This window comes from Lynx canadensis, chromosome D1 (genome assembly GCF_007474595.2).
Source record: "Lynx canadensis isolate LIC74 chromosome D1, mLynCan4.pri.v2, whole genome shotgun sequence".
NCBI classification, from domain to species: domain Eukaryota; kingdom Metazoa; phylum Chordata; class Mammalia; order Carnivora; family Felidae; genus Lynx; species Lynx canadensis.
In genome coordinates, this window is record NC_044312.2 from 98,979,675 (window position 1) to 98,993,387 (window position 13,713).

Consider the following 13,713-nt stretch of genomic DNA (forward strand, 5'->3'; position numbering starts at 1 on the left):
ACGTGTGTACATATATACGTATACATATATATACACGTATATATGTACTTATGTATATATAAACTCTCTAGTCCCAGTAAGGTCAATGGCTCAGAAAAGCTACTAAAGATGGACCTCTCTCTCTATATTATGATGAAGCTTTAAAAACTGGTATTTTCCTAATTTCTAGGTCACACTCTTGTGGATCCAGGACTAGCCTTGCAGATATATCCATTTATTTTCTTCCATCAGTGATGTTTCTGCTGAGAGCTCCCTGGAAAATCCCCTTGTGACTAAAGCTGAGGCATCACACAAGTTAGGTGGCCCATAAAGCCTCACCAAATTCCAAAGCAATTCCTTCACAAAAGTCTAAAAATACCCGAGAAATCAAATGAGGGCTTCTAACTCTAACCTTCAATGTTCTGGGCCAAATTTCCCCAATCTTCTTTGATAAGGGAAAAGTGCAGATCAAAAGACATCAGTTCTCAGAATACACTCAATCTTATTAAATACTTCAGACGAAAGGCCTTGTCACCTATCAGGATAAAGAATGCAGAAATAATTCAGTTGAGGAGGATTAGGTCAGATTTTGATCTCCCATTCGTTGGGATGATTATTTTTTTTAAAGCAGGCTTCACACTCAGCACAGAGCCCAATACCGGACTTGAACTCATGACCCTAAGACCTGACCTGAAACCAAGAGTTGGGCACTTAACCAACTGAGCCACCCAGGAGCCCCCATCATTCGTTGGAATTTTTACAGTGCTTCCTTAACTGGGATGACTTCAAAAAAACTAATCAAGGGTACCTGGGTGGCTCAGTCAGTTAAGCATCCAACTCTTGATTTCGGCTCAGGTCACGATCTCAAGGTTTGTGAGGTTGAGCCCCTGGATGGGTTCTGTGATGGCAGGGCAGAGCCTGCTTGGGATTCATTCATTCTCTCTCATTCTCTCTCATTCTCATTATCTCTCTCTCTCTCTCTCTCTCTCTCGCCCCTTCTCCCACGTACGTAAGCTCCTGTTCTCTCAAAATAAACAAACATTAAAAAAAAAAAAAAAAACCCACAAACTAATCAATGCAGTTCTATGACAAATAACTAAAACACTGTTTCTCATGTATCCCGAGAAATACTGTGTTGATTACATTTCTACCTGGAGGTAATAATTACAAATGATCTATCAGACCTCCAATTTCTTACAGAGAGTTGACTGAAGAGCCCCCACCCCCACCCCCAGGCAATGATCTACATGAGCAACAGAGGTTCTGATGGAGAAAACTGATGTGAAAGCACTAATTTCAAGAGGAGGAAAGAGTGCCCTCTTTAGGACCTAGGGGTTTGAATCTACCTTTGCAATAAGCACCTCTTAAAAAGTCATTTCCCCTCTCTGCATCTAAGTTTTCTCATTAAAAACAAAACAACAAAAAAAAATCTGGACTAAATAAACTCTAGGGTTTCTCCAGTTTTAAGATGCCATGTAAATACTTTTCTCTTTTTCCTAATACCAGCCTTTCAAACTCATAGGGACTCCTGCTGTAAGCTGCAGGGAGCCACAAAACCCTGATCTGCTAGATTCTGGGCTATGAGACCCAAAAAGTTTCTGGTGGTGAGGAAAGGGCCTGCCACTCAAGTTACAAGTTGTATGCTGGAGTCAGGACTACACAGACAGCTTGCCTTCTACTGCCCACGGGCAAAAAGAGACAAACCATGAACTGGTTAATACAGCTCAGCAACATACAGCTATACTGAAATACACTCTTGTGCTTAATATTCTCGCTATTTGCAAACACTATGAATTAAATCAGCAGCACCGAGGATCAAAATATGCCTCTTTAGTCTATCTCCCACTACAAAGTCAAATGAATAAACCCTCTCCCTTCAAGTAGTCTGGGCACACAACAAGGACACCTTTCTTGCCAGCCAGGCTAGCCGAGCAGCAGCAACAGCCCAACAGTGACACCTGCTGGGGAAATAAAAGCAAGGGCTGGCTCATCAGCTAGAGAACATCCGGTTCCTTTTGAAGGTGGCAGAAGGGGCTAATTAGCACCTGTATGTATTAGTAATTTACACTACAAGGCAGCCACTCAAATCACGAGGAAGTGATGCCCCTTCTGTAAAGGGTGTGCACTTGGAACATTCTACAAATGTACCTCACTTTTGAGCAGGCTGTCAGCCTTCACAGTGCATTTCATCCTGGCTCATCTTAAGCGACTCCATAAATAACGTAACTACTGTATTTTACAATAAAACCATGCATTATTTGCATATTTTAAAAGAAAAAATATACATGCACAATTGTTCACAGCAAGATGACAAGGGATTTCATTTACTACAACATACAATTTTATTTTATTTTATTTTATTTTTTAATTTTTTTTTTAACGTTTATTTATTTTTGAGACAGAGAGAGACAGAGCATGAACGGGGAAGGGGCAGAGAGAGAGGGAGACACAGAATAGGAAGCAGGCTCCAGGCTCTGAGCCATCAGCCCAGAGCCCGTGGCAGGGCTCGAACTCACGGACCGCGAGATCATGACCTGAGCTGAAGTCGGACGCTTAACTGACTGAGCCACCCAGGCGCCCCTACAACATACAATTTTAAATGTTTGAATTTTTTAATTTAAAACACATAGATTCTGGGTTTTAAATGGTCTACTTTATCAAGAAGTTATTAACATTTTAGTCACATGTGACTATTTACATTTGACTAAAATTTAAAAATTTAAACATAGTTCCTCAGCTCACGCTAGCCATATGTAACTAGTGCCTGCCACACTGGACAGCACAGATACAAAACGCTTCCATCACTGTAGAGAGTTTTATTGGATGGCATTTCTCTAGAGAAACATATTATTTTCAGATGCACTTATACAAAGAGGGCATGTAAATGAATGAAAGCTGGCCAAGTGTTGATAATTTTTAAAGTCAGGTGATATGTATATGAAATTTATTATACTTTTCATTTTTATATGTTTGAAGATTATCATAATAAAAAGTTAAAGGAAAAGAAAAATGGTCCACCTAAAAATGAGGTATCACAGTAAGGAACATACCACGGACGACAGTTTAGAAAAATCTTTAGTCACACACACCAGAATGCAAATCCCCACTCAGCAAACTACTCATAGATCTTTAACAAGAAACTTGACTTCTCTGAGCCTTACTTATCTCAGCTGTAAGATGAGAAATTTAACACCTGCCTTGCACAGAGTTATGGTGGAAATTAGAGTTAATACAAAGACACAGCACCAGACACAGTACCTAATATACAGTGACCCTCAGTAATTGGTGTCTCTATTATCAAACAGTAGAGTTTATTTTAAACCACTCAGGTATTTCTCCGAACAATAACACATGAAAAGGCACTGCTACAATTGAATGGACAAAGGATGACCAGAGGCCCACTGGTACTGTGGAGACAAGCACTTGTAGTAACTTCAGTTACTTTTAGAGCAGTAACTGAAGACAGTCCTTTTACAGCTACCTTTCACAAACTTTTTGTATGCCTGCTCTACGTCAGGCACTGTGCTTGCTCCCTTCCCACCTCTCTTGACAAAGAGGAGTAACAGTCTCAGGCTCCTCTGAGCAAGGCAAAATATTCCAAAGCTGGGAATTTAGGAGATGTTAACTCAGAACTGGTGTCAATTATTTAAGCATAGTAACAACCTCTATTAGTCTATCTTTCATATCCAACCAAGTGTCCCTATCTTCCCCTTAGCAACTACCCCCTAGTAACCACCTACTATCTGGCATTCAACATGCTCTTTCCTGCCTTATAATCTGCTGGTCCCCTAAAGTAAAAAGGTCTTTCCCTTTCCAAATCCTAGTCATCTTTCAAGGCTTGGTTTTGTACAGCCTTCTTCGATGGTACTTCCCTTTCTCTGAAATGAGACTGCATTTAATCTGAGTACCACACAATGAAGCATTTGGGTCATCTACATTTTTTATGTAATTGTATGTAAATAAGTCTTGCCTCTATAATTAATACCCCCAGTGGGTAAAGACCAGGTATTATACTTCTTTTGTATTCCCTACAGTGCCTGGCACAGTGCTGGAAAAATTGTAACCATTCAACAAATACTTATTAACTGGGTAACTCTCTAAAGCATTCTCCCAAAATAACAAGTACATTATGTGCACAATCCATATTCCCACCCTTGTTAGAAGCTTATGTCAGAAATTTCAGTTGCTTCAACAGAGGATGTAATGCAAAGCAATATGCTGTTTGGATCCAACAGGCATATTCTGGGAGTTGGTGATTACGCTAGATGTGACCTTTACAGAATTACAGAAAGAAGTCCCTAATAAATCAAGATAGATGCTCACATAGCCATACATGGAACATGTGGTGGGCGGGTAACTACACCCACTCTGTTTCTTCCATGGAAGAGTTGCCTGGGATGCCGATCTGAGTATGGAGAGGCCTTCCTTCCGTGAATTATTCTTCTTCCCCACCTTGAGGTGAATGTCCATCTGGAAGATCTCCTCAAAGAATCTTAATTAAGCAACTAACTTGCTATCCAAAAAATATGTATCTCTAAAGCAGACTTTCCTCAACACATATATACACGTATTATTTTCTTTTTCCTTTGTCAAGTTGCAATGCTCCAGAAGGTGAACACAGTTGTCCATAGAGACACAACTGAAAAAAAGCCAATACACTAATCTGTACCAAGCAGGTTCTCTTTTACTACCTATTTCTAAGCACTGTGGACCATTTTCTTTTTCCACAATAACCAGCGCTGCACATACAATCCTCCAAGAAGGTCAAAGAACAGGGCAGAGGAAGTCAACGGCTCCACCTCCATTTACATCCCTAACCTGATCTGCACTCTCCTTTAGGCTAAAGGTCTCATGAACTTAGCAGAGCCAAGTGACTTAGACTGCTAGGCCCCATCCTATCTCTGCCACCAGAGCAAGTTTTCCAGGAAGATGCAATGGACCTTAGGGAAGACCAGAACCAGATGTATGGGTCCCAGACACTCCAGATCCAGCCACAACATCTACAGGACTGAAGGAAGAGACAGAAGGAGAAAAGTAAGGGATACAGGAGAAGACAAGAAAGCACCTGCTTACCTCCTGAGTGAATCTTCCTCGGAGCTCTCCTCAGGCATATCCTGATGTAAGGCCTCCTGTGTTACAGTTCCAGATCTGCTGGACTGGGTGTAAATTCTTTCCCAGTGGCCCGTCTCCTGGTTGAAGGCCACCCCCACAGTCCTCTCCTCCTGCGGACTAGCAGAGCTGCTCAACTCCAGCCTGCTGGAGCTGGGCGTTTGGCCCTCAGTCCGCTCAAGGGGTGGCAACTGGCTGCCACTTGACGGCATGCCCTCGAAGGTGCTGGGGACCTGCCAGGAGGAGCTGGCCTCGCTAGAGGAGTAGTTGGGTGTGGTTCTTTCCCAGCGCAGGGTGTCGTTGTTGAAGGTCAGGAGATTGTGGCAGGCGCGGCAACGGTTCAGGTGGCCACGAGACAGGTTGGAGTTGTTCTCGCTGCTGTGTGGGGTGGGCTGGTGGGAGGGGCCTGGCCTCTCGGACTCAATGTTGTTATTGAGCATTTCCTGGGCCTGTTGGGTCTGGGGGGCTTCCCCGCTCAGGCTGTGGTCCAGCTCCTGAAGCCGGTCATACTCCAGAAAGAAGCGTCTCAGGTCACATTGAAGCTCATGGCGAATGCTGCCTGAGTTGTTTTGGCTGGAGCCATTTCCTCCATCTGACTCAGCTGCCAACCCTGAAGCTGGAAAACCCCTCCCTTCTGTGGCTGAAGTGTACACAGACGCCTGAGAGCCACCTTCTTGCTGTCTCAGCACAGACAGCAAACTCACCGAAGAGGCACTGGTCCTGGGCGGAGGCATGGATTCTGCCTCAGAGCGGGAGTTCAGACTGAGCACTGTCCGGGTCCACTCGGACCCTGTCAGCCCGGGAGCTATTTCTCGGTGATACCTAGAGGGGTGGCTGGACAAAGGGCCTCCCAAAGAGCGACGGGTGGGACCCAGACTGAGGTTGCGGAGCGTGTTGCCGGCAGTGCTGCTCTGGACTGTACTGAAGGCAGACGGCCGGTTCAGGAGGCCCTGGTCCTGCTGCGTTGACGAGGCCTGCTCCGGGGGATGGAAGGGCTCGGTCTGTACAAAAGAAAAGGAAGGGGTAGTAGCCCTGGCAGAAGCAGGGGGAACACTGTCCTGGTGTGGCAAGAGGGAAGGAACTCGAGTGCCAGAGCAGCGGCTGCAAAGGCACAGGATCCCAAGGTGCTGGCAGCACTCAGCTGTGGGGTAACTGACCCGCTGTCGGAGCCTGATGTAAGCGGAAGTCCTGGGGCGCTCCGTGGAGGGCTGAGGGGGAGGCGGTGGGGGTGAGGGGGTAGCAGACTCTTGCACTGTGCTTTGCTCTCCCACCTGGATGCCAGAGGAGCGGGAGGACAGCATGTGCAGGAAATTGTGGAGGAGAGGCGTCCGGCGAACTGGCTGTGATTGCAGCAGGGCACGCTGACGGTAGTGGGATAACTCTGTTCCGTCTATGGGGATCTCTGGTTCGTCATCACCCTGCGATGTGGAGCAAGGCGGGGCAGGGGTAGAGCAAGGCGGTTAGGTAGAACCTCCAGGTAAATTAAGAAAGATTAACTGTTGATAACCATCCGCAAAAAACAACCTTCATGGATAGACAACAACTCTACCTCGGAAGCACTGAGGACTAACTGGCTTCAGATTCAGAATCATCATATGGTGTCACATTATTCATTTCCGATTAGCAACATTTCTGAATGAGTACAGCTGGCAAGCCAATTCTATTACAAAATGCATCTCTATGACGGAAGCAATGAGGGGAAGAAAATGTCAACCAGCCCAAGGCACATGAATGACAAGCTATCCAACACAGCCTGGTGACTCTAATGAGGCAATCACCTGGGGGTTTCAGAACTGACTCCCCTGTCAAGATTATGGCTATAACTCTGAGCACACAGTCTGAAACTAGCTTTGAATTTCAACTAGAAAAGAAGCACCTGGCCATTACAAATGACAAGTCCAAATAATCAGAACTGGAGCACCAGTTCAGAAAACAACCCACAGTTGAGATGCAGTTGGAACTGCTAACTTACCTGCTGATTAGAGGGGTTAACAATTGCCGTGAGTAAGTAGTGTCCAAGAGGGTCAAATCTCACCAGACTGAAAACACAGAAGAAGAAAAAGACACACATAGATGTTAACTGAGAAGAGGAAGCCTGTGTTCAAATTTATAGCAATCATTACTAATAACTGTGGGATTACCCAGGTATCCACTTCATGCTGGAAGCTTTCAAAACTTTCAAACAGATTAAAATAATAAAGTTCAATACTTCTTGTTACCTCCTCACATTTGCCAGAATAGGAGAATATGTATCACAAAAATAATTTCAAAAAGCACCTAGGCTCTCATCCCAAGAAGCAACTACATTAAGCACATACTGGCTCATATCTAAGAGCCTATCATCACAGTAAAGCACAGGTCACTCCCAAACTCTGCCACAGGGTTACTTTTTCCCTCATGCAGCAGCTCCACTGGCAAGGAGCAGAGGTTGTGTGACAGTGAACTGTCTCAGCATCAAGTGGCTGAGACCAGAAAATTTTCTTATATCCAGCTACAATACCAAGAGGACCAAAGAAACCAATGCATCATCTGTATTTAATTCAGGCAATGTGTGTTTTGATCTTGGGGGCTAAATATCCACAGCAGATTTGATACATACTTACATCTCCATTTTCCAGTTTGATAAACACAGACAACTGGGGCTAGCAACTACCTACCAAGCTAACCTCTACCTGAACAACTTTCAGGTGTTCCTCCCCCACACACACAAAAAAGGGCTCTACCCCAAGTCCAGATAGCTTTGAACCTAAAAGACCTTCTAACAACCCTGGTCTACAGAGCCCAGAAGAGGAGGGCAATAAGGAACAGCTAAAATGAACTGTTGATTGGCCAGCAACTTAAAAAGTAGGAGGAGCCTTACAGAAAACCCCCTGCTCTGAACAGGCATAACAAACTACTTCCTGAGGTGACAGCAAGTGTAAATGCTCTCTGCCATGTGAGTCCTATGCCAAACATCACTAGCGGGCAGAGCACTCACCGGACCCGTTCCATCTCGCTAGCTGTCTTCACCACAGCAAAGGGCTCCCGTCGACTCCAGTCCCAAAAGTGGATCTCATTGGCAGTGGCAATCAGCAGGAGCTGAGCCGTAGGGTGGAAAGCCAGGGAAGCAATGGCATTGTTGCTATCTGTGAACCAGCTTTCACTGCCACCCTATAAATGAACCAATCCCAAATAGTCTCCGGTTACAAACTGGCGGGAGATTAGGATGTCAATTTCAAAAGAAAAAAAAAAAAAAAAAAAGGACCATTTAAGGTAAAATGACCACTTGTACAGCCTACTTTAAATATGTCCTCTGTAAAATGTAGAAAATCAGTGATCTGGCAGTGTCACCAATTTATCAGAAAATCGTTACTGTCAGCTCAGTTCTCCCAAGTCACCTATAATCCAAAGCAATGAGTATCCACACAATTCCTGTTTCTGAGGCCTGTGAAAACGCAAGCCTGGTGCGTGACATGGTAAACAAAAAACCACTAGCGAGTCAAGAAGCATATTGCTTTGGTGATCATGATCAGAATATAATACAATCCTCGCTCTAAAACAAAAGGCATCTATCCCGAACACGTTTTAGAACCTCCTATACTATGTCACAATGGGCAGATGGAAAAACAGTTAAACAGGGTGTTCACCTTAGAATGGAGGAATATTATTCCTATTATTTAAGTGGGCAATGACTACCACTTACTCACATGTAGTCCTAAGAACCTAGCTAGTTTCTCCTCCAGTTAAGAACTCAATGGTAAACAACTCTCTGCATTTAGAGTATCAAAGAAATGGAAATACTTACATGCAAATCCCAAATCCTAACCTCCCCATCCAGGCAGCCAGAAGCAATAAGGCCTGAGATGGTGGGATGAAAAGTGACACACCACGGAGTGCGGCGGTGTCCAATCAGAGAATGAACACACTTGCCAGTCTTCACCTCCGTAATATAGATATTATGGTTCACGTGGGTGGAGGCCAACAGAGTCCTAGAGAATTGAAGAGTAGGACGTGAATGTGAAGCACACAGGAGGGTAACCAACCTTCTCAGTTCTGGACAATTGGCTTTGGAATATTCTCCACCCTAGTGTGAAAAAACTACACCTTAGGCATTACAAACAACCGAAATATTCTGATCTTTGAAAGCTCTGGCTTCTCCACACATCCCCTTCAGAGAATATTTTTTTCCAGGTAGGAAAATGATCACCCCATCAGTGGCCTATATCACACAGGCAAAGGATTGTAATTGAGAAACTTCCCAAGTTTTGATCCTCAATGTCTGTTGTTTCCTTTGCTTATTCCTATTATTTCTATGGATAGCACAGCTCATCTACCTTCTTTCCCCTTCTGATACACTGGCAAAGCTCTATTCAAGCAATGTTTCAAAGAACCCTTAGGGATGTAACTTGGAAGACCAAGCTAGACCAAATATACATAAAGCAATGCTATCGTAAGTCTTAGGATAAGTTATAGGTAAGTATTAGGTACCTGTCTGGGCTGAAGGCCAGTAAGAATGTAGAGCGTGGACTATCAGGCAGTTCTACTCTCTGAAAAACAAACCAAAAAAAAAAAAAAAAATTAAAACACATTATTTATAAACTATGACCCACTCTATCTCAAAAGCACATGAACCACAGTAGATCAGTATTCAGTATAAGCTGAAACACTGGAAACAGTGATCAAAGTCACAAATTGAAAAAGAAATCCAAATTACCTTTAAGAAAAATGTCTAGTTCTAAAGACAAAAGATATTTCTAGCCCATGAATTCTTCCAAATTTATTTTTAAAACTCTGTAGGTTAGATATATCAATTCTCTCACACAAAATAAATGGTATCCGAACTCTACATAATTAGCCCATTCTAAAACCCCACTCTACTGTCCTAAAAATCTTACCCCATTCTACCCCTAAAAATCTTATGTCAAAAATACCCATTGTTCCCACCTTGCCTTCCCATTTCATCCACCGGGTTTTATCTTCCACTAGCTCCTGCAGAAGCCGCTGAGCTCCAAAGGCCCGAGTGCCCCGTTCTCGCCCCCAGAGTATCCGGACAGCATTCTTCTCTGGAACAACCTTCATGGCGTTCAGTAGCCACTGTCACACCAGGCACAGGAAGTGAAGGAGCAAGCAATAGCTCCGCAAGCTGATGCAGCTAAATTGAGGCCATTCAGGTCCTTGTAAGTTGTCTTCATGGAAATCTAAAGGATGGACATTAAATTAAAGAATATCTATTCTGCAATCAGAGAAGCTTCCCACTGAAAACATGATTCTAGCTCAAAGAGGAAAGTTTTGTGTTTTAATTTAATGACACTTTCTCAGGAAAAGACCCTTCTCCCAGAACTTTTTTTCCAAAAATATTTCATCCTTAAACTCCTTTCATATCATCAATAGATCAACCTTATATCTAAAGAATAAGCCATTCTCTAAAGCAGTTACTCTGTTATTATTTTATCAGATAACAACTTTTGTTACACATAAAAATAAATAAGGTCTAAAACCCTGTCAAAAACAAAAAACAAAACACAGCACCTGCCCTCCCCTTCTGGGCCACACTGCCTCCTTAGTCACCAGCTTCTCCGCCCCCCCCCCCCCTTATCACTTGGGCAGCCTCCAAACCAAAGAACAGGTAACCAATTCTAAAAGGCTATTTATTACTTGAGGGCTGGTTCTTATGCAGCAGCCTCAACTCTTATCTCCTCCCTAAAAGCATGTGCATAAGGACTACTTTGGGGGTATCTTTCTCACTCTCCTTTTCTCTTTTCCACAAAAGTTCCAGAGTAGTACAGAGAGGAGGAAACAGAAGAAAAAAATTTCAGTTCCTTTTTCTCATCCACCACAAGCCATAAGGGCATAAAACTATCACACACACAAAAAAAAAAAAAAAAAAAAAGGTCAACTAGCAGCAAAATATATATACACATGCGCAACAATTAAAGAATTGTGGCTCCTCTATACAATGGAATATGCAGTCCAATAAAATGGCATTTCAGAAGAATACATGTAAAATGTTATTCACTGTAGCACTGTTTCTTCAAATGTTATGGAACATTTCAAATGTGCAGAAAAGTTGAAAAAACAGTACAATAAACACAGTATTCACCAGTTAAAACTCAAGAACTGTTAACATTTGGTCACATTTGCTTTATCTGTCTCTATGGACACACTATATATGTGTTGTTTTATTTTTTTCTGCACCATTTCATCAGGCATCAATATGCTTTAACCCTAACTACCTTACTGTGCATCTGCAGGGAATAAGGACGTTTGACTTCATAACCACAATACCATTAGGTACACTGATTATCACCTAATACTCAGTCCTCATTCAAATGTCCCCAACTATTTAAAAATGTCTTTAAGCGGCGCCTGGGTGGCGCAGTCGGTTTAGCGTCTGACTTCAGCCAGGTCACGATATCGCGGTGCGTGAGTTCGAGCCCCGCGTCAGGCTCTGGGCTGATGGCTCAGAGCCTGGAGCCTGTTTCCCATTCTGTGTCTCCCTCTCTCTCTGCCCCTCCCCCGTTCATGCTCTGTCTCTCTCTGTCCCAAAAATAAATAAACGTTGAAAAAAAAAATTTTTTTTAAATGTCTTTAATAGTTGCCTTAAAAAAAAAAAGAAATCCAATCAAAACTCAAGCAATTAGTTTGGATGTTATATCTCTTTAGTTTCTTTTATTCTAGAATGGCCTCCAAATTTTGCTTTGGTTGGTTTTACCTTTACTTATTCACAAGCTTTTTAAAATCCCAGGACAGGTACCTGGAGACTGTCTTACATCCTAGTTTTGTCTGATTGTTTCTTCACAGTGCCATTTAGCTTACTTCTCTATCCCTCACATTTACTATAAATAGAAGGTTAGGTCTAAAACACTGATTAGATTTAGGTGAAGTATTTTTGGCACCTGCTTCACAGGTGATAGTATCTATGTATCACCCTCCCAAGCCCCACCCCCTGCTACAATGAAGCCTATCAGGTGGCACATATCCTCAGACTGTCTGAGTTGGTGGGACTTGGAAAATTATGTGATCATTTGGCAAAATATGACCACTTGGTTGAGTTTGTAACTGCCAGAGCTCTCTTTATAAAGGTACATCCCTCCCCTTTATAATTAGCCATCTGTGGTTAATATTTGGCCTCAACTGAATACCCTGTTCCTTCTCAACTTTTTGCTTAATGATTTAGCAGTCACTGATGATTCCTTCTTGAATTATTTCCTTCAGGAGCTGAAAAAAATGTAGACTCTCAAATTCCATCATTATTTCTACATTTACTAGCTGGCATTGCTTTGGAAAGAACTTTTCCTTAATAACTGAAGCACAGCAAATCCTTTTTTTTTTCCCCTTTAATTACTACTTCTGTCTTATTGTTTGTAACAGCAAAAAACTGGGGACAACTAAAGTGTCGATGTAAAAAGGGGACTGGATGACTAATCTACAGTAAGGAAGATTCTCTGGGTACTGATAACAAGAAATCTCCAAAATAAAATATTGCTAATAGGGGTGAAAAAGCAAAGTACAAAACAATATGCATAGCAATGCAACTTTTTGAATAAGAGAAGAAATTAATGGCCACTCGTTAGGGACTAAAGGGAAAGAATGAATGGAGATAAATATGGAAATAAGACTTCTCAAATGTTTTCATTTTGTGTCACTTTTATTTTTGAAATGCATTACCTATTCAAAAATTTTTTGTTTATTTATTTATTTTTGAAAGACAGAGAGAAAGAGAGAGAGACAGAGCAGGGGAGGGGCAGAGAGAGAATCCCAAGTAGGCTCTGAGCTGTCAGAGCCCAATGAGGAGCTTGAACTCACAAACTGCGAAATCATGACCTAAGCTGAAATCAAGAGTCGGACACTTAACCAATTGACTGAGCCACCCAGGTGCCTCAAAAATCTATTTTTAAAATTTTTTTAATGTTTATTTATTTTGAGAGAGAGAGAGAAAAGAGAGCTCGTGAGCAGGGGAGGGGCACAGGGAAAAGGGAAGAGAGAATCCCAAGCAGGATCCACACTGTCAGCTCGACCTCACAAACCAAGAGATCATGGCCTAAGCCAAAATCAAGAATCAGACACTCAACCAACTGTGCCACCCAGGGGCCTCCAAAATTTATTTTTAAAATATTTAATGACGTGAAAAAATACAGTGAAAAAAGCAGAATAGAAAATTACACATATAGTATGATCCCTATTTTGCTAAAAAAAAAAAAAAAAAAAGATCTTGGAGAACAGTGATACAAAAGAAATATATAAAAAAAATACTAACCAGGGCACCTGGGTAGCTCAGTCAGTTGAGCATCTGACTTCAGCTCAGGTCTCACAGCTCAGTTCATGGGTTTAAGCCCCACATCAGGCTTGCTGCTGTCAGCACAGAGCCCACTTTGGATCCTCTGTCCCCCTCTCTCTCTGCCCCTCCCCTGTTCATGCACTATCTCTCCTTCTCAAAAATAAATAAACATTAAAAAAAAAAAATACTAGGGCGCCTAGGTGGCTCAGTTGGTTAAGCATCCAACTTCCGTTCAGGTCGCGATCTCACAGTTGGTGGGTTAGATCCCCGCATCAGGCTCTGTGCTGACGGCCTGGAGCCTGCTTCGGATTCTGTGTCTCCCTCTCTCTGCCCTCCCCTCCTCACACTCTCTCACTCTCTCTCTCACT

The 13,713-nt window shown here is 42.7% G+C and overlaps 1 protein-coding gene across 11 annotated transcripts in view; it reads right to left on the reverse strand.

Annotated features, from left to right (window-relative positions):
* The window catches only part of AMBRA1 (autophagy and beclin 1 regulator 1), a 180,711-nt gene that overhangs the window by 138,672 nt on the left and 28,326 nt on the right, over nt 1–13,713 (reverse strand). For 6 of the 11 annotated variants that reach the window (XM_030330997.1, XM_030330996.1, XM_030330992.1 and 3 more), the window contains exons 2-7: nt 10,012–10,265; nt 9,556–9,614; nt 8,873–9,056; nt 8,066–8,238; nt 7,061–7,127; nt 5,053–6,506 (exon numbers count right to left, since the gene is read on the reverse strand). In XM_030330997.1, the coding sequence (XP_030186857.1) occupies nt 5,053–6,506; nt 7,061–7,127; nt 8,066–8,238; nt 8,873–9,056; nt 9,556–9,614; nt 10,012–10,146 (2,072 nt within the window). In that variant the 5' untranslated portion in view covers nt 10,147–10,265. The remainder of the gene's footprint in view (nt 1–5,052; nt 6,507–7,060; nt 7,128–8,065; nt 8,239–8,872; nt 9,057–9,555; nt 9,615–10,011; nt 10,266–13,713) is intronic. The other 5 variants (XM_030331002.1, XM_030331000.1, XM_030330999.1 and 2 more) reach the window with 2 other exon arrangements.